At 49.6% G+C, this 25,012-nt stretch overlaps 1 protein-coding gene across 8 annotated transcripts; it reads right to left on the reverse strand.

Annotated features, from left to right (window-relative positions):
• Nucleotides 1-2,568: 2,568 nt before the first annotated feature.
• On the reverse strand, nucleotides 2,569-6,947 carry LOC100712777 (class I histocompatibility antigen, Gogo-OKO alpha chain-like). 8 transcript variants are annotated; one of them, XM_063239444.1, is made up of 10 exons: nucleotides 6,791-6,947; nucleotides 6,444-6,713; nucleotides 5,935-6,210; nucleotides 5,093-5,368; nucleotides 4,362-4,460; nucleotides 4,053-4,163; nucleotides 3,611-3,643; nucleotides 3,440-3,480; nucleotides 3,013-3,111; nucleotides 2,569-2,925 (listed from the first exon to the last, which is right to left on the reverse strand). In XM_063239444.1, the coding sequence occupies exons 1-9, from the start codon at nucleotides 6,915-6,917 to the stop codon at nucleotides 3,013-3,015; spliced, it is 1,332 nt and encodes a 443-aa protein (XP_063095514.1). In that variant the 5' UTR covers nucleotides 6,918-6,947; the 3' UTR covers nucleotides 2,569-2,925. The 8 variants fall into 8 exon arrangements, 7 of the variants coding, with proteins under 7 accessions (XP_063095514.1, XP_063095512.1, XP_063095513.1 ...); XM_063239442.1 differs by lacking the exon at nucleotides 3,013-3,111; XM_063239443.1 differs by having other exon boundaries at nucleotides 2,569-3,111; nucleotides 6,791-6,946.
• Nucleotides 6,948-25,012: the final 18,065 nt, after the last annotated feature.

A 25,012-nucleotide genomic window follows, 5' to 3' on the forward strand; every position in this document is an offset into this window, starting at 1 on the left:
TCAGTCCCCTGTCTCACAAATGTCCTCCTATAATCTCCCTCCTGGTTTCTCATTCAGCTTCTTTCCATTGGTGCCGCACTCTGTCCATTCTCCGCCATCAGCCAGAGACAGAGTCGAGGCTTCCTGCTTGGCTCTGGAGTGTAGCTCAGGCTCCGACCTGGCTCAATCACTGCTCACGTGGAGACGGCTCCCATCCCTGCCCGTCCCTCCTCTCTGTAACTTCTGTGGCCCTGCAGAAGTATCTCCTGCATGGAAATGACAGTCTCCTGACCACAAACAGGATCCCTCCTCCTCTGCATTTCTCATCTGCCCAGGCTGCTGCGGTGGTGTGGCTGTGACTGTGGGCTGCAGGGTTGGAGAGGCAGAAGCATGAACTGAATGGATGCATGGAGTAGAAACCAAAGGAAGCCAGCCTGGGGTCCTGGTGCGCGGGGCACAGACTGTGTGAGCTGAGCCTATTAATTAACCGTTCTGACTCTCCACTTCCTCCTCATAAATGATGGGTGAGAAAATATATCCTGAATGCATCACTGTTAGGAAGATTACGTGTGAGATTACGTGTGACAAACTTTGCCCCATCCAGCTGCCAAGTAAATTTCACTTCCCTTTCTCTTGCACAGATGTGGGAATCATTAGTTCCACACAATATGATCTCCTGAAACTTCCAAATTTTCTTCCTTGAATTCTACTTCTTTGATTTCCTTCTAGTTTAAGCTTAGTCACACTGAGCATACTTAGAACTAAGGAACCCAAAATACAAATTAAGATCCAAATGAAAGAAGTGTACAGATGATTGGGTTAGAGCATGACCAGAGGTTACAGGTAAATTACATGAAGAAGATGCCCAGATGCCCACTGTGCCGAATCAGGACATACAGTTCTGACATCCCTTGAGGATCTTGATCAGCCTGCGACTTGATGGCAGGTCTATTAGATTGGACGCTTCCATCACAGAGAGGGCAGCATTTTGTCCTTCCTAGTGTAGACACTGATTGTGGCTTTGGGTTTGCCTTCCCTGCATGGAAGGCTTTTGCCAATCCTCCCATCCATGGACACACACAGTGCCTTTCCCACCCCCGTGGTATTGCAGACAGAATGGCCTGTGAGCAAGGAACGTGTTTTATGAGCAAATATATGAGCAATTGGCTCACGCTTATGGAATTCACCGATTTTTCCAAGTTCCTTAAAATCCAGAAGTAGCTGGATTGCAAGGTAGAATGGCCTATTGATGACAGTTACAGCTCCATCTAAGAGGCAGTAGGTTGCAGGATGAGGGTAAGATTTTTAGAAGGTTTATACCCTTTGAATCATCACCCACTATATGGCACTATTTCTCCCTTAGTCAGGACACAGGGGCCCAGAAATGACAGTACCACTTGCCATTTACCTTAATGATCCACTAACAGTATTTTTTATTTTAATTCCACAAACTTAGGTTCTGCTGGCCTAGAATCCTTAGCCCCCGGGGTGGAGGGCACTTGCACCAGGCAGCACAACAATGATGCCATTGAACCTAAAGCTAACACAGCCCATTGGTCATCTTGTCTCATGTCTGACCAAGCTGTAAAGGGAGTTACAGTGTTGGGAGAGGTGCTAATCCAGAGTGCCAATGGGAAATTAGACTATTGCTCCATAACAGGGGGAACGAATGAAATACTTAGAAAGCAGGGCATACCTGAGGGCATCTCCTAGTATTACTATGTTATTAAAGTCAATGGAAAAGTACAACTCAGTGCAGGCAGGGGACACATGGTCCACAACCTTCAGGAGTGCAGGCATCTGTCACTCCACCAGGAAAGAATTAAAGACTTGCTGGGGTCCTTGACGAATACAGGGAATACAGAGTGGGTAGTGGGAAGAAGGTAGTTATAAACACCAGTGTGACCTCGTGGTCCATTATAGCAATGGAGATGGTAATTTCAATAGTGTTCACCTCATGCTTCCTACATAGCACAATGTTGACATGTTGACACGCTAGTATTTGTCAACCTGTGTTGTAATGTTGTTATAAAATCACAGGAGTAAGTATCACCTAAAGAAAACTTGCCTTGTGGTCTAGGGAGGGAATCAGTGTGTACACAGGAGAGCTGTAACATGTTAGGCGTGATCATGAACTTGTCTTTGTGTCTGGAGACTGAGTTCCATGTAAAGAGATGTGTTTGCTCATCAGTTTGCCGAGGGGTGGACAGTATCAGCATGATTAAGAGATGCACAGCTCCATCAGATCAGCACAGTTCTGGGTGTGGCTGGGCACTTTCCTACAGACAGGAGACCCGCCCTGGCTCCTCACAGCCTTCTCCTGACCCCACCTCCCATTTATTGCTGCCCTCAAACACTGAACATGTTCTTTAATGAGCTGGTCAACCGCTGAAGTCATGAAATAGAACATAATCACATGAATATTCTGAGTCTTGCATTCAGTGTGTGCTGTGTGGATTTCTTGAGATGTAAACAAATGTCTGCCTCTGAGAAGGGCCATGTGCCTCAGGAGGCTTCAGACTCCCACTTGTTACACACAGAACAGGGATGACCTGCAGGCTGCAGCACAACCACATGCACACACAGCCCTGCTTTGCTAAGCTGCTGGATTTATTGTGGGGCCATTATTCAAATAAAAACAGGATCAGACATAAGATGGGCCCTGGGGGAAGCTGTGCACACTCCATTCCATCTCATCGCTGTGAGAAACCCGCCGGGTGCAGCATCCCTGCCTCCATGCCCAGATGAGTGACCTTGCTGTGCTGGAGTCTGTACATAGCTTCAGTCCAGGTAGGGTGGCTGGACAGCCGAGCAGCAGCCCACAGCAAGGTGGAGCTACACCGGCCAGGGCGTGTGGACAGCTCTCATAACAGCATGCAAGAGACTGCTGTTCCGGAACCGTGACACTGCTGGAGCCACCCCAGCCCACCCTTGCTGGAACAGGAGCTGAGCAGGAGGGAACACGGGTCAGCGAGTGTTCAGGAGTCCTGCTGCCCAGGGCCCTCCCCGATGCCCACAGGAACATGGACACACTCAGAAGCCCTCCGGAGAAAAGTGACTCAGGTGATTTCGAGGTCCGTAAGCAGAGAGTAGTGCAATATGTATTTGCGGGAGCAAGGCAGCTGTCTCACGCTACGGGACAAAAGAGTTATAAATTCAGGACCACATCCTGAGGAGCCCACTGAGAGACAGGCTCTGTGCACACAGGTGGAGATCTAGAGATAAAGGCAGGGGATGTGGGGGGGGGGGCGCACAGAGAAGCAAACAGCAGAGATGAGTTACACATGTGCACCAGCTCCCCAGGGGGAACACAAACACCAGGCACAACACCCAGGTCCTGATAAACACTAACAGAGGAACCCGCTGCTCACACACAGGGCTCACAGTCAGACAGGGAGCTCACTGTGTCCACTAGGCCTCATGACCCACCCCCCTTACTTCAGGTCCTCCAGGGTCTTACCTGTGGAAGCAAAGGAGGAGTCCGATCCCTGGGCACTGCCACTATTTGGGTGAGAAAAATAAAATAACCATCAGAGGCCCAGCAGACATGGTGAAGGGGGATCATGGAGAGGGGGATCCCCATGGTCACTGAACCTAAGGTTCTCAGGAATCAGCCCCTTGCAATACTTACTTGCAGTCTGAGTGTCACTCCCTCTTTGTACACCTGTGGGAAGAAAATGTCCTGTGAGAACAAGGGAGGAGGCAGGGCCATCATAGCCTGGGAGAACTGCCCAGGTCAGGACCTCAGAGAAGTTTCCAGAACTGGGATGCAGACCCAGGGAAGGATCAGGAGGCACGAGGGGAGGACATGTTCAGGACCTGCACCAACTGCCCTCCTGGAGCTCTGTCCTAGCAGGGATCTTACCCTCTGACCTGCCTGCTGGGAATCAGGTCCCCATCACTACCACCCTCCAGGCGATCAAGCTGTCCCTCACTGTCCCTGTTTCACAACAGGCTCAGTGCCCAGGTCTCTGAGCTAGGCAAGCATGTGTGAGTGGATGGGGCGCCCCACAGGGAAGTAGTGCACACTCCTCCCTGGGGCTGAAACAGGAAGAGGCTGACCCCACCCCTACCTGCTCTCTTCCTCCTCCACACCACAAAGAGAACTCCAGTGAGCACAGCTACAGGGAGAATCACAGCAGCAACGACCCCCAGGATGGGGATGGAGGGCTGAGGAGGGGACTCTGGGGAGGGAAGGGGAAGGAAAGGGAGAGAAAAGAAGGAAAGAGGAGGTGAGGGGCTCTGCTTGTATCTAAATGGACCCCAAAGCCTCATGCAAATGTGAGCATTTAGAAGCTGACTGCAGTGTGGGGCTCAAAGCTGACTTGCTGTTAGGAGGTGGGGCCTGAGGGAAGAGGGGGGCCACTGAGGGTGTGGCTTACCAGGGTTTCTCTCCTTCCTCAGCTCCCCCACTTCTACCTCCTGTCTGCACTGCCATGAGCAGCTCTCCAGTGCCAGGACCCTCTGCCCAGTAGTGCTGCCTGGGAACAAGCTGAGTTTTGACTGAAATGTCTACAAAGTTGAAAGCCAAAATAAACCCTTTCACTTTTAATTGTGGGTATCAGGCATTGTGTCCCAACAATGAGATAGTGACTAAGACAGGGCCCTGATGCCAGCTTCAGCCCACTGAAGGTCTCCAGACAAGACAAGAGCACCTGTGACCTCTCCTCCTGTCTTAGTTAAGTTTCTCATCACTGAGACAAAATACCCCATACCTACAGATTACAGGGGGAAAGGTTCATCTCAGCTCACAGTTTCTGGAAGTTTCTGACCACAGTCAGGAGACTTCAAGGAAGGGAGGCCTGGCAAGGCCATCACAGAGCAGAAACAGTGCATGGCATGCAGGTGAGAACTAGCAAATATCGAGGCAAGCTTCTCCCTCTTCACCGCATTCAGGCTGTGAGGCTGTCGGTGGATCCCACTCACACCCAGGCTGGGTCTGCTGTCTTCCCTAATCCACTCAGCCACACCCAGAACAGCAGAGTGATCCAGTCATCACACCCTGCATCCAGGGTCACACACCCATATCCAGCCATCTTGACAAACCCACCTATGAGCACATGAGGATTTGGGGGATCATGCAGACAGATACAACTCATAACATATTGCTTACCCCATTTCAGGGTGAAGGGCTCATGCAGCCCCTCATGCTGCACATGACACATGTAATTCTGCTCCTCTCCAGAAGGCACCACCACAGCCACCCACTTCTGGAAGTTGCCATTCCCATCAGGCCTGGTCTCCACCAGCTCCATGTCCTGGGTCAGGTCCTGCCCATCCTGCTGCCAGGTCAGGAAGATGTCCTTAGGGTAGAAGCCCAGGGCCCAGCACCACAAGGTGACCTGTTCCTTGGAGATGGGGTGGCGGGTCACATGTGTCTCTGGGGGATCTGAGAGGAAGACAGGAAAATTCAGGCTCTTTGCATTCTTCCTGTGTCACTCCAGGCAGCACTCCTGTGACCATCGTGAGAACAGAGAGGACAAGTGTAGTTGGGGTGGCTGCAAACCTAGGACACGAGTCTGGACACAGGCACATCTGGGACGGTGTATTCAGTGTTAGACTCGGGTGAGTCGGCCCGGGGAGGAGGCTCTAGGTCTCTGGGGGAGGAACGGGACCTCTGCCCTGAGTGGGTGGAGACAGAGGCCAGAATAAGCATCAGACCTCCAAAGACACTGGGTGTGGGGCAGAGAACAAGCCTGAGAGAGTTCAGGTTCACAGCTTCCTGAAGGGCAGGGTGAGCAGCATCTCAGGGATCTTCCCCTCCCATGAGGGACAGACTCTTCCTCTCCTGAGAGAAGGGGGCTCAGAGGAGCAATCTGCTATCAGCTGTGCAATCCCAGGGGTGCTCTTCCTTAGGGCAGGAGAGGGCAGCAGTACTGGGGAAGGGTCCTGTTTTGCTCCCCGGAGACACCGGCCCAGCCAGAGCGCAGATGGGGAGTCCCTCAGGGTCGGTACCTGCGCGCTGCAGCGTCTCCTTCCCGTTCTCTAGGTATCTGTGGAGCCACTCCACGCACTCCTCCTTCAGGTAGGCCCTGTGGTGCTCTGCCTTCCTGTCCTCCACCCACTTGCGCTGTGTGATCTGAGCCGCAGTGTCCGCCGCCACCCAGGAGCTCAGGTCCTCGGCAAGGGCAATGAAATCTTTCCCGTCGTAGCCATACTGCATGTACCCGCGGAGGAAGTGCCCTTCTGGCCGCACTTCGCAGCCGTACATCCTCTGGAAGGTGTGAGAATCTGGCCCCGCCCCCGACGTCAGCCCCGCCCCGACGTCAGCCCCGCCCCCACCCAGCCCAGAGGATTTTTCTCCCAAACTGAAAATGAAGCTGAGTCGCAGCCCTGGCCCGCTTTGGGGACCCGGGTTTCCGTGGGTCTCGTAGCCTCCCTCTGACCTGGGCACCTGGGACCATTGGGACTCTCCGCGAGGGCGGGGAGGGGTCATGACCTCTGACCCGGCCGGGGTCACTCACCGCCCCCGCTGTGGTTGTAGTGGACACCCAGGATCCGCAGTCTCACTCGGTAATCCTGTGCTGTGTGCTTGGCGATCTCTGTCTGTCGGTCCCAATACTCCTGATCCTCCCGCTCCATCCACGGCGCCCGCGGCTCCTCTCGGGGACTCTCGGCGTCGCTGTCGAAGCGCACGAACTCCGTGACGTCCACGTAGCCCACGGAGAAGAAGCGCGAGTTCCGGCGTCCGGGCCGGGACACCGCGGTGCGGAAGTAGCGCAGGGAGTGCGAGCCTGCGGGGCGGGGCGGTGAGCCCGCGACCTCCTCCCGGCCGGCCCCGCCGCTCCCGCCTCCCTGCGCCCGCACTCACCCGCCCGGGTCTCGCTCAGGACCAGGACCCCCGACAGCAGCAGGAGCACCTGGTGCGCCCTCTCAACCATCCTCCGGAGTTGCGGAGTGAGTGAGGACTTTATAACTGAAACTGCCGTGACGCTCATTGGTTGCTCTGGGAGCCCTGTTTCCCAATGGGCGTGGCAAGCGCGGGCGCGTCATCAGTGTCCAGGCAGAAGAGCCCGACAGGAGTTTGCAGAAAGAGAAGTGAAACCACAGGGAATCTGGAGCTGGGCGAGGCTGTTTGAGGCTGTTTCCACCCTGGGCGCTGCCACGGCCGGGACGCGTAGTTTACCCACTACTTTTGTGCACAGGTGACAAGTGCCCTAGGAAGTTAAGATCTGTGCCGTAAATTTAAGTGTAAATAATCATATGTCGCTAATAGATATCATTTTTGAGAGCTCATTTGGAGATCGTGCTTAGTTTTTATTCTCTTTTGCCAAAAAGCTACACTGAGACTCACAGACTTAAGTGTATCACTGTGGGTTTTCTGTGTGATTCTGAGACAAATCTCTAACACAAGCCAAGCCTAAGAAAGGGGAATCTGTATTTTAGTAATTAGAGTATACAGATGAACCAAAGCAAATGGTCATGAACTATCAAAAAAACGCCAATCACCTAAGCTAATTACTGGCTGTATTTCTGTGTGGCTCTTGAAATGTTAGGTTTCTTAAGCCGGTAAACATGAGGAGGCCATAACTCTACACTTCACTGCAGAGCTAATATTTACTGCAGACCACACACAGGACAGTAAGTCCTGAAGACATTTTCCTAAAATTATCAGCAAAGGTCTGAAGCCTTAGACCTCTACCTTAGAACCTGCTGTGGACTGAACATGAGATTTGAGCGTCTTCTTCGAGGTGCAGGTGTTAAAGTTCTGCCCCCACTGGGGGCACTGAGAGGGTGGAAATTCGCTCTGATGATGGGGGTTAGAGGGGAGACTTCCGGAGGCTCCTAGGGTGACATAAGGTCACCAGGATGGAGCCACTGTGACTGAAGACTGGCGGCTGCATAAGGACAGATGGACAGACTCTAGAACACACATATCCGAGGGTGGAGTGTGTCGCCCACCTACTGATGCTCTGTACACCGAGACTCCCAGCAGGAGGGACAGCTCCAGTTGTGGATCCTCGAATCTGCACTGAGCGTCCAGAACTGTAGGACAACAGGACCTGTCTGCTGTACTAAGTCTCCTTGCCTCACGTATTTTGGTAACAGAAATAAGTTACAGACTGATACAGAGCTCTTCTCCATCTCCCATTTGGACCTCTAATTTCTCCACAACTCAGAGATGCCTCCATGTTCCTCTTCACTTGCCATGTTCTCATCGTCTCATCCTACATTAGCATATCCATTCAGTTTTACAAGTGTGGGTTAAAGAATGATTCTCTCAGCATGACCAGAAGTGAAAATCTACACAGAAAAGTAAAGTTTACTTAGGTCAAAAACAATCTTCAAATGCATAACAGTGATCAACCTCAAAATCACGTGGAAAATATGAAAGACAGCATGATGTGTGCATCAGTGTTGGTCAGCTGAAGCCAGGAGGGACACAGGACAGTTGAGCCACTTGGATTCATTCCCCAGTTCAGCAGGAGAGAATGCAGAAGAGTCATGGACCATCTTAGTTCAAAGGGATTGGAAAAAAGAATCCAGGGCTGGAGCTTTATCTGACGATATTAGGGACAACTCAGGCAGCAGGCACTTGCTGTAGGTTGAGGGAATTGGATGTGGTGCTGTGACAGAGTGTCTCAGTAACTGGTACCTGATAAGATTTTGGTGCAATAAAGACACAAAGAGAAAAGAAGCCTTTGTTGGAGGACATGGGAGGGCTGCAGAAGAAAGGCAAGTGCCCTCAGGGGTGTATAAAGAAGTGAGAGCACTGTTACGGGTCTGGTTGGGGAGGAGTTTTGGAAGTGGGCAAAGTGACATATCAACCTCTGGCTTGAAGGAGCATCTGTGCTCACAAAACAGGAAACAAAATTTATTGGGAGGGGAGGTGGAGCACTTGAGTGGTTGTGGAATCTTGGGGTTGGAGTGGGCTCAGTGCATGCAGGACAGGGGAGTGGGAGGGTTTTTTCTGGAACTACAAGAATGACACAGAAGTTACTTTGGAGAGTGATTATTTCTTGGTGCTCCTGCCAAGCTGGGCAGATACCATGTCAGAGGCAGCTAAGCCCCAGGCTGGCAGAACCATCGTCTCCATCTTTCTCTTTTGTGGGTGAGTGGGGTGGTGATCAGCCTGCTTCCTGCTGGGGAGGGGGTCATGGGGGTCCGTTATAGCTGCCTGATTATGGGTCAGGCCAAGTAGAAGCTGGAGCCGGGGTCTCAGCCAGGACAAGGAGCTCCCTGGTAGTGAAGGTCTGTGTCCTGGATGGAACAAATCTTGGGAAAAGTTTGAAAAGACAGGGAGCTATAGGTAAAAATATAGAGGCTCCGAAGAGGAGCAGAGAGGGGCTCAGCCCCTCAGAGACCAGGTGGAGAAACCTTGCCAGGGATAGTAACGTTGCTGGACAGAGCCTGGATCGTTCCCTTAAGGAGAGAGGAAAGGGAGAGTGTGGTGTGGGGAGTCCAGGGCGCGGGGTGGGGGGACAGCGTCAGCAAGGTGCTCAGGAGTGGGCCCTGGTGGGCATCGAGAGAAACAGGAGGCTGTGGAGGGACCCGCTCAGTCATAAAAGGCTTGCACCCGCGTTTCCCCTAAAAGGTGTTGGTGGAAGGAGGTGTGTTTTTTGATGATTCTGTCTGCAGTGATGCCTTTTGTTAGTTACAGTTCTGTCTCATTTTTGTTGGAGAGGTAAAGCTGACAGTACAGGAAACCATGATAGATGTATTGATAGCTGTGTAGTTAATCATCACAAGGGTTTTTTGTTTTTGTTTTGGTGTGTGTGTGTGTTTTGTTTTGTTTTGTCTCTTTGAGACAAGATCACTACACAATTCAGCCTGGCCTTCAGCTCACTTAGTAGCCCAGGCTGGCCTCAAATTTGCAGTGATCTTCCTGCCTCAGCCTCATGAGTGCTGGGATGACAGGTGTGTGCCACCACAGCCAGCCAATCACAAGAATGTTGTTGTCGGTTTTGAGACAGTGGAGGGGAGGGTGGGGGCATCGGGGAGCTCATAGAGAGGGCAGGGAGAGGCTTGGCTGGAGCTGGGGCTATTTGTTGTATGTGGTAGCACTGGAGAGTTTTGGTTTGAACTTGGGGTTTTGGGGTGGGATGTATGGGGGGAGGAGTAGTGAGGTTGTGGAGGGGGCTGTCAGTAAAGCTGGTGCTAGGAAGAGAACGAGCAGGAACAGCGGGAGGCGGGTAAGATCAAAGGTTGAAGCGGGCGCTAGGAGAGCGTTGGTGTTGCAGGGAGAGACGGTCTACAGCAGACAGCGAAGATGAGAACCAGCAGTAAAAATGAGAGGGAGTGAAGGACTAACAGATCACCGGGGCTATGACCGGGGGAGGCGGAGGCGGGTAGATCTTGTGATGAAGTGTATGTGTAAAATCTATTAGTTTTTCATTTTTATCGGTACCAGGGATCAAACTCACGACCGTCTGTTTGCAAGGCAGGTGCTTATGCCGCTGAGCTAAATCCCCAGCCCCCAAAATCTATTAGTTTTTATCTGAGTGAGTCCATGAGGTCGGTGTGTTGGGAAAGAAGCAGGTCAGTGTCTCTGAGGAGAGTTTTTGGCACAAAGATGACAGCCGTGAGTGACCTGCTGAATCCTGTTTGGAGAGGGAAGAGTAGTGACTGGAGATAGACGTTTGTACAAGGCTTGAGTGTCTGTGTGAAAGCAGCTGTGCATGTTAGCGATGGCGCCTGAGGCCTGTAGGTCTGGGAGGAGGACTTTTGATTTAAGTGGGTTTGTGAATTAATTGTGGTTGCCTACGTGAATACTGAGGTAAGGGAAAGGTGTTTGAGATAAGGGGGAGAGGAGGAGAGTTATGGCTGTTGTGCAGCTAATTTGGCCTGTGTGTTTGTAAAATTATTAACCAGAGAGATAGTGTCTGATGGTGGCTGGTGTCCCTTACAGTGAATGATTGTTATCTGTGTTGGAAGTTGTGTTGTCTCTTGCAGTTTGAGAATGAGAGGTGCATTAGCAATGGGGGTCCCTTGAATATTAGTTTTCTTTTTTGCCAAATGGTATGAGAGTAAAGAATATTAAACATATCTTTGGAGCCAGGATAGATGTTTATGATTTTGTCTTTAGTTAGTGTGATGGCCCATGTGAGGGCAATTAGTTTTGTTTCCTGTGAAGATATTTTGGATGGCACAGGGCTTGGCTCTGTTACCTTAGAACCACTGACTGTAGCATAGTTTTTCCCCTTTTGAGTGTCTGTGTTGGTTGCATTGTCATTTATGAATCATGTATCACAAGCTGCAGGGAGGTCACCTCTGTATTGTGTTGTTTTGAGAGGTAAGCTACTGGGTTCTAAAAAGGGTTTTTTGTTGACATATTTTTTTCTTTTCTTTTCTTTTTTTTTTTTTAGGTACTGGGGAACAAACTCACAACCTCGCACATGCCAGGCAGGTGCTTATACCACTGAGCTAAATCACCAGAAAATGATATTTTTGTTTTTTGTTTTTTTTTGTGTATGTCCTGAAACTCCTACTGGTTTATCTTAGGATTGGAGAAGGCTCAGTACATGCACAAAACGGAATGGGAGGTTTTTTCTGGAACTAAAAGAACAACACAAAAGTCACTTTTTGAGAGATAAATTGTTTCTTGGGGCTGCTGCCAAGTTAGGCAGATGTCTTGGTAGAGGTAGCTAAGCCGCAGAGTGGCGCAGTCTATCACTACCTATAATGAGTGCAGCTCAGACCCTGGACACAGCCGTAACTGAAAAGGAGCAACCACCACCCGTGTCAGCCTGTGTGGCCTGGTGTTTGGCATTGTTTGAGTACAAAGACCTCAGATGGAAAATAATGAATATTAGGAAGAACTTGGAAAAGAAGAAAGACAGGAGTGCAAGGTATCAGTATGAAAAGTGGACACAGATTAGACTGTGGGATTAGAAATGGAATCAAAGCTTGCAGTTCATCGAGCCAGTAAAGATGAAGTGAAGGTGGGTGTCCAGACCTGAGCGTAGGGAAACAAACTGCCACAGCGTCAGGGAAATAAAGACGGGAGGAACTTTTGCCAAATATCGCAGCCATCTAACCGTGTCCACATTTCAGAGGACTCACTTCTCCTGGAGGAACTCGTCCTCAGAAGAGCATCACACGTGATCGCACAGGTATGTGTTCGAGCATATTTCTTGAATTGTGGTTTCCAAAACCAACCAACAGAAACAATCTGAAGTCCTCGCCCCTGGCACCTGTGTGCACTGGGAGGGTGGAACACAAGCCTGGGGGCAGCCTGTGGAGCCCCAGCATGGGGTGCACTGTGCAGACGGGGAAGGCCTAATCGGGTTAAAGGGTGGAGCTGCAGGGACTAGGGATTTGCTGTCCGGGATGTGGTGACATCTTCCTCTGAGGTTCCGGTGTGACTCTGCATCCCACGTGTGACCCGTTTCCACGTCTTCCTGGGACATTCTGTGTGAGGAGGCGGCCAGAGTTGACACTGAGGAGTCCTCGAGGGGCAGCATGACTTCCCTGTGCTCGTCACACTGAAGGCTGGCACCTGCCACGGTCCAGGCCTCTGCTGCCCAGAGATCATGGAGACACTGGGTAAAACAAAGAACCAAAGTAGGATGCTAGTGAGATGCCACCTGCGTTTTTGTTTCCCCTGTAAAACTGTTTAGTGTAATAAATTCTCCTAAGATAAGCGTCTTCAAAACCACATCCTGATCATAGAAGTTTTCTAGCTACCCTCCAAGCCCCTGTGTGTCCTGTCCTAATTATGGGTCTCTTTCTACCTGATTTTATAATAATCACTTGTATGCACTTCTTTTTTTTTTCTTTTTCTTTTCTTTCTTTCTTTCTTTCTTTTTTTTTAAGTACTGAGGATTGAACTGGTGACCTCACACATTGCCAGGCAGGCGCTATGCCGATAAGCTAACTCCTCGGCTTCAGTATGTGTTTCTTGATTGTTTTTATTAGGAAAATTGAGGTGCACCTGAGACCACTTAGGCAAGGCTGAAGCAACTGATGAGGCTGGGTGTGGCAGGGCCAAGAGTGAAAAGATAGAAGACCATTGGCCCTGAGCAAAGGGCGAGGGCATATTTTTATAGGGAAGATAGGAAGGTAGATGTTGCTGGGACTCTGAGCACAGAATTTTGGGCCTCTGAGTTGGGTGATGGAGTAGTGTTGGGTATGTTGAGTGCTAGCAGACCCAGCAGGTCTCTTGTGGGTTTTTGTAGAATCAGCTCTCTGCAAGCTGAGCTAGGTAAGGGCAGCTGCTGGCTTCCTGCTGAATGTCCTGCTTCCCCAGATGTGAATAACAGATCCACTAGGGGAGTTTTTCTCTCTTAGCCAGATGGAGGTCTAGTTTGAAGACCCAACATTCCTGTTTGTTGTGTTATTGAGAGACAAGAAGGGTAAGGGGGAAGTTTCTCAGGGCTTCTCCAGGCCTGACTGGGGCCTGTGTGGGCATCTTAGAAAAAAATGGATGCGGAAGAGAACAGGGCAGACATCAGCTTGTGACAGGGTCACATCGTAGGTCAGTGAGGGATTCTTATGGGACAACGGTGTTTTGGGCCATCAGGATGAACTGTCTCACTGTCGTGGATCAAATCTGCCTTGGAGAAAATCTGTTGTATGTCTTATTTTGCAAGATCCAAATAATAACAGGATATGAGAAGGAGTTCAGCTGGGTTGCAGGAGATGAGAGGGAGGGGAGCCTGTGAAGAGCAAAAATGCCTGGACATGTGGGACCTCAGAGCACTTGCCAAGCCTGTGGCAAAGACTGTCAAGGTCCCAGAGAATTGAGACATCAAACGTCCCACGGAATGGTCAGCCAAGCCAAATTGGTGGTGGGTTTTTTTTCTACCATGTGAGTTGATTTTTTTTATTTTAAAGATAAACAAAACAAAACAAATCAGAACAGAACAATGCAAGTTACATAGGACTTTAAAACACGACAACAGGAAATCAACAATGCCTGCCAAAATGTCTGTTGTTTTCTTTGAAATAGTTGACCATATCTTCACACAGAATAAAATCAAACAAAACAAACAGAATAAAAACAATCAAAACTAAAGAAGGGAAGCATTATTGGACTTCAAAACAAGATAATAGGAAATCAACGATGGTTACCATAATATGCCCACTGTCTTCAAAATAGCTGCCCATACCATCAGCCACAGTAAAATCTAATAAAACAAGCAGAATAAAACCAAACTTCACAAAATTATGTAAATGATAGAAGAATTCAAAACAAGATAATAGAAAATTAACAGTAGTTACCACTTTCCCTTTTTAGGCATCACCTCCCCTACTCCTTTCATAATACTATTGTGCTTTTTGGATCCCACTAACTCCTTCAGTTTTTTATGCTAGTGAGATAACTTGGCATTCACCTGCATGAGTCCAAACCATTTCACCCATGAGCGTGAGCTCAAGTTGCATCCATTTGCCTACAAGAGCCTTGAGATTATCCTGCTTTATAGCTGGGTAGCTTTCCATTGTATGAAAACACTGTATCTTTCTTACCCATTCCTCAGTTGATGGGCAAGTTACCCTTGCTTTTTTCTGGTCTCCGGTCACATGGAAGAATTGTTTTCTCTCCTTTGACTTTCAGTCTGTGAATTTCCTTTCAAGTTAAATGTGTTTCTTGTAGACAGTATATTGGTGGATCTTGTTTCTTGATCCACTCTCCCTGTGTTTCTTTTTATTGGTGAATTGAGGCCGTCTGCATTAATGGTTACAACCAGCGTACATTGGTTTGTCTCTGCCCTGCTGTCCTCCTCTGCTGGCCCTCCACTTTCCCCCTTCATTCCATTGCCTGTCCTGTTTGGCAGTCCTCTTCTGCTGCTGTTCCTGGAACCACAGTCATTTTTAGCCCTCTAGAATACCCTTCAGCACTCTCGGTAGGTTTGGTTTAGTGATCATGAGTTCCTTCAGTTGTTCTCTATCATGTAAGTATCTTCTTTTTTCATCAATTTTGAAAGATATCTGCAGGCTACACCAATCTGGACTGGAAGTTGTTTGCTTTCAGGACTTGAAACACTTCACCCCAAAATCTTCTTGACTTCATGGTTTGTGTTGAGAAGCCACTAAGGGTTTTCCTTTATAGGTGATCTGTTTCTTTTATCTAACAGCTTTTCATATTGTGTTCTTGTGCTGAATTTCTGGTATCTTGATTATTGTATGTCTGAGTGTAGATATATTTTGGTATCACTACTTGGAGCTCCATGTGCCTCACTTATCTGAATGCCAGATCTTTTTCCTATGATTGAGAAGTTTTCTGTTATTACTTCTTTAAATAGACCTTTACTGTCATTTGTGTTGACCCCTGCTTCTTTGCTAATACCTATCACTCTTAAATTATTTTTCTTGACATCACCTTGCAGCCATTGAATTTTTATCTCCTGGCTCCTTGTTATTTTTAAGAGATCTTTCCTTTCACGATCACTAGCTGTGATCCTGTCTTCAAGGTCTAAAAGTCTATTTTCAGTCTCTTTCAAGTGGTTTTGCCAGATTTTGATCAACTTTTTAATTTCCTGGTTATCTTTTTGAATCTGTTTCATGCATTGTAGTTCCTTCCTGTATTTTTCATTCAAGATTTCTGTCATTTTCCTGTGCTCCTCTTTTTTATCTATGTCTTTAGATGTGCTGAGCAATTCTTTCATTATGTTTGTGATTTCTTCTTTTACATTAGGCATTATTTCTGATCTGATTACTTTTACAGGCTCATGAAGTTATCTATTTACTTCACTTCTTATGTTCTCAGAGATTTCAGGAGTGTGAATTCCATTTTCTTCAATGATTGTATCTCCCAGACTTGTTCTGTGTGGGCTGGAGGTCTGAGATTGCCTTTTGCTCCTTCATCTTGATAATCTGCTGGTTCCTCCCAACAAGCCAGTTGTGGGGTCCCAGCATCTCCCACATTATCTGCACCTCCACAGCATAAGGAAATGTGACAAGCACCTGGGTTTCTCTGAACCCAGGTTCCCAGCGAGAAAGCAGAGCTTGGGTCGGGCTTCTCCAGACCCATGCAGCTACACTGAGGTTTCCCCAGTAGCCAGGGATGCGTGGGGAGGGGGGGCTGCTGCTTCTCATCCTGCGTGTCTACACTGGGACCCACCTGATGTCAGGAGGCACATAGAGGTGTGTTTGTGTGTTTCTTCAGGTGGGCGCTGGCTCCCCGAAGGAACAAAGGTCTTCAGTGGTAGCCTCAAACTACATCATTTTATTCATTCATCAGTAGATGGGCATTTGAGTTGTTTCCAATATTTAGGTATTACAAAAAATATATATTTAGCCATTAAAAACTGTGCTTCTATAAACATGGGTGCGCATATAGTACTGTGGTAGGATGTTTTTAATTCTCCTGAGAAGATACCCAGAAGAGGAACATCTGGGTGAAATATGCCCTGTATACAGGCACCTCAGAGAGAGAGAAAGTTGCTGAGAACAGGCTGGGTCCAGGGACCTTTCTCAGGTGCAGATTCTGTGCCAGGGGTCCTGATGCTCAGTCTTTAGAATATGCCATGATGCTGTCATGGAGAGGGAAGAGGTTTTCAGGTTGAGTTTTAATCCTTAGAAACAGTGAAAGAACAGCTGAGCAGTTCTGTAATCCAGGCCTGGTCTTCAAAGTGGAATAATTCAGAATTTTAAATCTATCTCTTACCCTCACACTGTAAGGAAATAACAAATACAGCCATAGAGGACCTAAAGAGTCCGTGGTCTAAGGTGGTGAAGTCCTGCGGCTCCTGGATCTGCATGTCTGCCTCCCTGGAGGGAAGGGGCTGATTCACTGTCCTGATGGGGTGGCCATGGGGACCTCCACTGTGGGGATCTCTGTCCACAGATGGAGAGAGCTGTATCCCCCCCAAGAAGCAGGACTGCCTGGTTCTCATATTTATCACGAGGCAGTGAGTGTATCCTCTGGCTCCTGCTGGTCACCTCCTAGCTCTTCTAATCCAGCACAGCAGGGCCAGTCTCACCCAAGGATATACATGAGCCCAACGGGGGGGGGGGCAAACATTCCTATCCTCACCTCAACTTGTAGAGAGCAGCACCCTATGCCTCGTAGCAAAGCCAGCCTCTCAGCAACATACTCATGAAGGCTTTGGAGGTGAGGCTTCCTTTGGGCCCCAAGTGCTGCATGGCCCTGTGGAGACCTTAGGAAGCACCAATTTCCCCGTCCACAGGTCCACTTCCTTGGCCTCTTGGTTCATCTCCTACCATCTTCCTGGCAGCTGAACTTTGTCTCCTGCTGAGAGCTGGACATCAGTCCTTCCAGTCTTCACAAGGCTGGTAGCATCATGCAAGTGACCACACCAACGGGACTGTAGACAGCACCCATCACCACCACCTGGTCACGTAGGCTTGAGCCTAGCATGGTCACCTGGGCAGAGGTCAGGGTGTCACTCATCTGTTCTCCTCCCTGGAGTTTGTGGTGAAGAATTCCCTTCCAAGTGCTTGCAGGCAACAGTCAGAATTCAGTTCTTGGCAGATGTGGGGCCCAGGTCCCTGGTTCTTCACTGAGGGTTGATCCAGCCCGCACTTTCAGCTTCTGCGATGCTCAGCTCTGAGCTCACAGCACATCCCCGCGTTCCCCAGGCGGGTCCTCTCACCTCCCCTCTGCCACCTTTCCTCTGTCTGCCTCTTCTGCAGTCTCTGCCTGACTCCAGTCAGTGAAGGGCTCTGTCCTGAAGGTGTGTGATGGCACTGGGCCCAGCAGCCCAAAGCTGTGCACAACCATCTCCCCGCCCTCCGGTCCCCAACCCTGATTCCACCAGCAACATCACTCCTGCTGTGTGATGCCATCACTCACTGTTTGGAAGATGAGAACTGGGCATCTTTGGGGACCGTTCTTCATCCACCACATCTGCTTCTGTTTAAAGCATCATGCATAAAGGAGACCTGATTCAGGAGAGGGTGACAGAGACAGAGGTGAGACTGAAGAAGCTGGGAGGGTGGCCCAGAGCCCAGCAAGAGCTATAGTAAGTGGAGCAGGAGGCTCTACTTGGGTGACCATCAGAGGAAGTTAGGAAGTGGGCAGAGCAAACTCCGGGCGACACCGCAAGCCAGGATGCCTGCCCAGCTCATGGCCCCAGGGCGCAAGGTCCCTGGGGAAGCACCCAGTGGGAGGGGGCTGTGCAGGGGCTGTGTCCTCAGGAAATCCTGAGAGAGGACTTGGGGTGCAGTTGGTTATCCAGGGGTGCAGTGGAAAGATTCCAGGAGCTGGGGAGGAGGTGGGAGAGGAGACAGCAGGGCTGAGCAGAGGCTGTGAGGATGAGTGTGCGGGACCCTGGGGACCCAGAGGGACAGAGCCAGGCAGGGAAAGGACACAGGGCCAGTCCTGGTAGGTGCAGCAGACAGTGGGCAGGGCTGGGAGAAGTGCAGGAGGGAGCAGCAGGTCAGCTGTGTTCAGCTCTGTGGGCGGACATTGGGGGCCAGGGTTGGTGCCAATGTTGACCTTACCTGTGGGTCAGGACAGAGCCCGAGCCCCCCATCCCCACCCCGCACCGAGGCCCTAGCATGGTGTCCACACCACAGCTACAAGCAGAATCTAAACCCCAGTCCAAGGAAGGGCTGGAGGCAGGCCAAGGACTCACACTGGGGCTGCTACAGGAGAGCAGCAGGGAGCAGATCCTGCCCAAGTGCCTGGGCGATGACTCTGAGCTGCAGACAAAGTGGCTTCCTCAACAGCAAAAGCCGTGTGGAGAGACTCCGGCCAGGAACCAGGACCCTGCAGTTACGGCGTAGTGAAGCAATGAGGCTCCCGCTAGACACTCAGCAGACAATTGGGCTTCAAGGCTCCAGAACCATAAGCCAAAGGAACTTCAGTTCTTTATAAATCACTGAGTCTTGGGCACTGTGTTACAGCAGCAGGAAGAGATATGCTCTGTGGATACTGACAATCCCCAGTCCATGCAGGAGCTGCCAGCTCCTCCACCTCCTTCTCCCTGACTCCTGCTCAGGCCTCTACAGAGCACAGCAGCAGACAGAGCTCCAGCAGGGGACACAGGATTCCCTCCTGTCTGCACTCTGCTTCCCTGCTTTCCCCAGTCCTGTTTCCTAGATTTCTCTTCTGCCAACATTGGCCAGGTTTGTCTTCTGTGTATAGCTGAGACCACAGTAAGCCCTCATTTAGGAGCATTTGAGCTGGGAACTTTCACAGACATGATCAGACCTCACATTATGAACATTCGTGGATGTGAGCAGATCACAGAGTTAGCTCCATGTCAGCGGGTCATTGTCGCAGCAGTGCTGCTGTGAGCTCTCTGAATAATGAGAGAGTGTGCAGGGCACAGAGCTCTGCCAGAGCCAGGATGTCTGGGAGCCGGAGGAAGGCCGCGGTGCTGTGGAGAGACTGCTGTGAAGCCCAGAGCCAGGCACACTGTCACCACCCACCACAGTGGCCACGGCTGCAATCCCACAACACGAACATTTTACCTTCTGTTTGTCTTCAATACAGATCAAATCATAGGCATTAGGAGAAAATAATGAACACTCACATATATTTCAACAAATACATTAAAGAAAGTACAATCTTGGCACTGTAGATGAAGAGAATCAGGATTTTCCTTTTAGAGACAAAGCGGAAGGACAGAGACTCCTGCGTCCACCCCGTTGCCCCAGGCGGCTAAGGCAGCCCAGCCAGGTGGGAGGTGGGAGCGAGGGGAGGAACAGGGGACAGATGAGCACCCGAGCTCGGTGCCCACGAGGTTTCCCTCCAGGTCTCAGTGTCCTCTGTGTCCCACGCAGTGAAGCCACAGGAGAGGGGAGAGTCTCCCAGGGAGGAAGAGGAGGACTCACAGGTAACTCAGCTCCGGCAGTGGTGAGGTCGCCTTCCCTCCATCATAACCCACGGCACTGCCGATCTGTGGACAGCAGGATGGGATCAAGGGACACAGACACTCACTGACCACAGCGTAGAGTCCAGAAGCCTCCTCAGGGGCTAGCGGAGAAGCCCTCTGCTCACCACGGAGCCTCCTGCCCCACCCGGCGGCACGTGGACCGCATTTCCCCTTCCTGAGGCCGCTCTTCCTCCAGCTCCTCACCCTCAGCTCTGTGTGCAGGGACACGGCCCCACTCGGTGACACCCACTCTTCCGGCCTCAGTGTATATCATGGCCTCCTCCTCCTCTTTTCCCCACCATGTTCCATCCATAATCATGTCCAGGACACTTGGCCCAAGGGAAGCCCTCACTGCCCAGCGCACCAGATTCAGGTCACATCGCTGCCCATGCTGGGATTTGCTTACCCACAAGCCCTGAATATCCTACTCTTCCTGTCTGGAGACCCTGAGAGGGGGCCATTCGCTGTCTGAGGATTCAGGACGGTCCTCACTGTGGGGACAGGGGCTGAGGAGGTGGCCTCATGAAATCCAGCACAGGAGATTCGCCCACAGACCGGGCAGCCTCCTGACAGTGGCTGCCTCTGGGGATCTGGATAGAGGATGCCTCAGCCTCGGGCTCCCACATGTAGCAAGTGGGGAGAACAGGAGAGAAATGTATGGGTACAGGCAATGTGGAAAGACCCGGGGGAAAGCGAGGAGCTGTGATCCTGCAGCTGGGGACGTCTTTGCCCAAAAGTCCATGGTTTTGAGATGTCAGGAGACAGGAGACAGGAGTTAGGTTAGCTGTGGCAAAGACCTTCCTATTTAAAGAGACTGTATGATAATGAAAAGAGACATAATATATGATAATGATAAGACACATAATAATGAAAGAGCTGTGTGGGAAATTGCAGTTCTGGAGAGCACAGTTCACTTTGAGCACAAAGCGGTATCCTGTCTTCCCCAGACACCTGTTTTACATCCAAACCCTTCACCAGCTGTCTTAAAATGAATGAAAATATATACAAAGTAAGCAGCTCCGACACCACACCTTTCCAGGACACGCTCTCTTAACGCTGGTTCTAAAGGTTCGAGGTCACCATGAAATGCAGGTGAGACAGGAACCAGTGCAGGCAGCATGCGGCACGGTCGGTCTGAAGGGAGTCGCTGGGCTTCCCTAGACAGAGCATGGCCATGTTTTCTATTCTTTAATGAAGCCTGAAACTCCTGGAATGTCTCAGTTACTTTTCTCATTGTTAAGCAAAACCACCCAACACCCACAAACAAGGGACAATAAATTTATTTAGGTCACAGTTTATAGAGGATTCAGTCCATAATAATGGAGCGGCTCCCAGGCAGGGTGACGTGGCCGTGGGGCACCCACAGGCAGCAGAGCCACCAGGGCCTCACGGGCACCGCTCTGCTCCTTTTGTCTCTTCCAGGCGTCTCAGGGCGGGCAGCACCACACCCGTAGTCCTAGTGCCCTTGAGCCCAGCACTGCGCCATGAATCAGTCACACACACTAGATCCGGCCACTCTGAAAAAGCCCCACCCATGACCACACGAGGCTTTGGGGGACATCTAGACACAGACCATGACACAGACCTAAATCAAGTGATTTTGTCTGCTGTCAAATACAATTCTGAGATTCACACTCTCAATATATTTAAATTTTAAAAAATTCTGGTAAAGAAGACGTGACATAAAATTTGCCCTTTACCACTTTTTTTTTTTTTTTTTTTTTTTTGTTTTATGCTTGTTTGTTTTGGTAACAGGGATTGAGCTCATGACTTTGCACTCGCCAGTCAGGGGCTCATTATCTTTACCACTTTTAAGTGTATTTACATTGCTGGGCAAACAGTTTCTAGAACTTTCCTATCTTGTGAAACAGATATCCTATACCCATTGAATAATGAGGTCTCATCTTCTGGTTGTTCCTGACCCGTTCTATTTCCTATGAATTTGATTATTTTAGTGTGGAGAATTACTTGGATGACTCTCCTTGAAAGAAGACCAATTATCTGCATTTTGGCTACACCTGGCCCTATCTCTATGTACTGATGTGTGCACAGCTGGCTAGGACTCTTCCTTGTCCCCTTACCTGACTTTAATCAATGCAGCTGGAGGTGAGATGTGCAGTCTTTGAAGCAAATTGACAGGGTAGTTTGAATTTGAAGCAAATTCCTGGCCCCTGTAGCTCCTAAAAACCACATGTAAGCCTGGCAGGAGGGAGAGCCATGCTCCACGCTGTCTGCTGGATGGAGCCTTGAGAAAGAGGCTGTGACCTCCCAGGGCAGAAAACATTCCGCATCAGAGCTGAGGCACAGACCTCAAACATTAGAGGCCACCTCCACTGAGTTGTGCAGATTGGTCTCTCTCATAGCCTTTCTCACCTGGTGCAGAGGTGGTCTCAGCCTCCTGGCCAGCCCAGCTCACAGCGCTCCCCCCATTCTCCCAGGCCCTCATCCTCCTGCCACGCCCCTCTTCACTAATGAAGAGCCCTTGTTCAGCCCTGGTCAAGGCCTTTGTTTTGGTTCCCATCATCTTAGCTGGACTTAGGACCCCCTGGGCTCCCCACAGCTACAAATAGGTCTCTGTGTCTTTATTCTCATCACAGGTTGCACAGGACATGGTAGCTGGAATTAACTCGCTACAATTCCAGTAATTTTTCCATGAGATTACAGATACAACTTCCCAGACTGTGACAAGGACCAGAAGGGGCTTCCTGTGCTCTCTTTCCTCCAGAGCTAGACTCTGAGCCAGTGCCCTGCTGGTTCTTAGGCTCTTTGTTTCCTGGGGTATTTGTGGGAATCTGGCCCAGGAGACTTTGGTGACAGCTGCTGCATGTTGGGTGCCCCCAGCTCCCCAGTCTTCCCTCCTCCTTCAGCCCTGTCTCCAGCTGCTCTGCTTCTCCTTCTCTAGCCTTCTGCCCATCGCCTGTGGCCTGCATGGTGGTGGCTGCAGTGGTATCTGCCACAGCAGATGGAGGAAGAGGACAAGAAGACCAGGACCTTGAGCACAAAGCTGGTGAGAAGCTCGGATGCCCGCTCCACCTCATGGAGGCCTTGAGAACCTGTACTGAAACTCCATCTGCTAAACAGTGCTCTGTTAGAAGCCCGGCCTGTAGTCCTGATGTGCTTGTTCCACGGTAGACATCCATATCTTATACTGCGAGCTGTAATTCAGCTTCAAAATAATTTTTAAAAGGACATCAGAGCTGGGCGTGGTTTTGCACGCCTATAATCCTAGCACTTGGGAGGCTGCGGCAGGGAGACCCTTGCAAATTTGAGACCAGCCGTGGCTACAAAATGAGCTGAAGGCCAGCCTGAACGGCATAGTGAGACCCTGTCTCAAACAGACAAAAAAATAAATAAATAAATAAATAAAATAAAATAAAATAAAATAAAAGAAAGAAAGAAAAGAAAAAAAAAAAAAAAAAAAAAAAAAACGAAGACATCAGCATCAAACCAGAGGGTAGATGGTACCAAAACCAATTTCCCAGCATGACTTTGACACCATAGCAGTGTAACAATTCTCCTGGCAAGAAGCCAGGCGAAGGCTATTGTAGGTTTGTGTTCTGTTTTTGTATATTCCTGTGAATCCATAGTTATTCTGAAATAAAAAGCTTTCTAAAAATCAAATTTAAGAGAAGAGGAGGGGAAAATGGCAGCAAAGCTTTTGTAGATAAGGGGGGAGGGGTTGAAGGGCAGGTGGGAGGGTGGGAAACAAGAACCAAATTGTGTTGTGTTCAGGTCCAAATCCCCTGTGATGGGTGTGATCGTGTGTACACCTAAACTGTGCCAATAAACCTCACACAAGGAAAGGAAAGCATCAGTTTTAAGATACTTCCCCGAGAGCGTAGCGTGGTGGTGCACACCTGTAATCTCCATGGCGGGAGGCTGAGGAAGGAGGATGCAATTCAAGGCCAGGATAGTGACAGTGAAATCAGAGAGAAGAGCTAGGAGCGGTTCAGCTCAGGAGTGCAGTGTCACCACCACAAAGATGAGGCAGGAGCCCCAGGCAGTGGGTTCATTTGAAGGCTGTGAGCAGCTAGCTTTCAGGTTTGCAACTGTGATTAGGAGAGTGTGGTGCGGACAGATCTCTCCCCTGGTTGTGCCTCAGGGACCTGGAATCTCCCTACTAAAATCAGCTAAAGTCCATGCAGCCTGATAAGGGCTTCCCGCATGGTACGGGACTATAACAGTTGCTGTGTTTGTCAAACTGTAACATAATAATTTTTTTCTGCATAACCTCCTCCATGCCATGATTTACAGGAAGACCTGCATTTCGTTCACTTTTTTATTTTTTTTTTTTTAATTTTAAAGAGGATAAAACCAAGGAAAATAAAACAGAATAAAATCCATCAAAATAAGCCAGAATAAGTGATCCAGGACTTTAAAACCTTATGAGATCCACAATAGTCACCATAATACCTTTGTTGTCTTCAAAATAACTGCAGATGCCTCCTTCAGACATATTAAAAATTGCACAGAACAGGATAGAAACAATAAAAACAAAACAATGAATGCAGCAAAGGACATCAAAACAAGCCAGCAGATATACAGAATGGCTTCCTTAACATCTTATTATCTTTCAAATAGCTGCTGGTGCCATCAGAGTTAACACAAACAAAACAAAAGAAAATAATAGGCAACCCACAAAACAATGAAAACGAAGTGGTTTTCCAGCAGGGATCCCCTCCCCCTCCCTCTGCCCTCCCCCTCCCCCTCCCCCTCCTCCTCCCCCTCCGGCCTCCCTGTGAAGCCTGGTCTGGTCCCCCCCCCCCCCAGTCCTTGAATGGGGCTGACTGAGGGAGAAGAGCTTGGGTCTGGCTCTCCAGGGCAGCAGCAGCCCTCACATGGTGCTTTGTCCATTTTGTTTTAACACAAAAGCCTGGTGAACAGCGGGTTCTCACACACTCACAAAAGAAGTAAGAAATGAAGCAGTAATGGCTTCCCTGGGCCTTTGGATTTGTTTCTGACACCAGGACATCCACAGAAATCTCAAGACTTTATTTCACAATCAAATTTAAACACACACACACACGTTTCCAAAACATAGGAAGTAAATTTCTTTTTTCTTTTTCTTTTTTGGCCTTTTTGAGGTCAACCACCTCAAAAGCACTGTGCTGACCAGGCCAGACTGAGCTCACTTCATAGTCCTGGCTGGTCTCAGATTTGCAATGATCCTCCTGCCTCAGCCTCCTAAGTGCTGGGGTTACATGAATGAGCCACCATACCTGGCTAGAAATTAATTTCTTTTCCTCTTTTTCATCAACCTGCCCCTTTAGGGAGTTGATTTCTAAGATCTCTAGAAAGACTTGTTT

Source organism: Cavia porcellus, unplaced genomic scaffold (assembly GCF_034190915.1).
Source record: "Cavia porcellus strain 051 isolate PalLab524CR breed Dunkin Hartley unplaced genomic scaffold, mCavPor4.1 scaffold_28, whole genome shotgun sequence".
NCBI classification, from domain to species: domain Eukaryota; kingdom Metazoa; phylum Chordata; class Mammalia; order Rodentia; family Caviidae; genus Cavia; species Cavia porcellus.

What these genes read in the sequence shown, in the direction of transcription:
- LOC100712777 (XM_063239442.1), bottom strand. Translation starts at nt 6,917, where the DNA reads ATGAGCGTCACGGCAGTTTCAGTTATAAAGTCCTCACTCACTCCGCAA. An exon ending in CCTGAGCGAGACCCGGGCGG is followed by an intron (nt 6,714 to 6,790) that starts GTGAGTGCGGGC and finishes CCCGCCCCGCAG; the next exon opens with GCTCGCACTCCCTGCGCTAC. An exon ending in GGAGACGCTGCAGCGCGCAG is followed by an intron (nt 5,369 to 5,934) that starts GTACCGACCCTG and finishes TCTTCCTCTCAG; the next exon opens with ATCCCCCAGAGACACATGTG.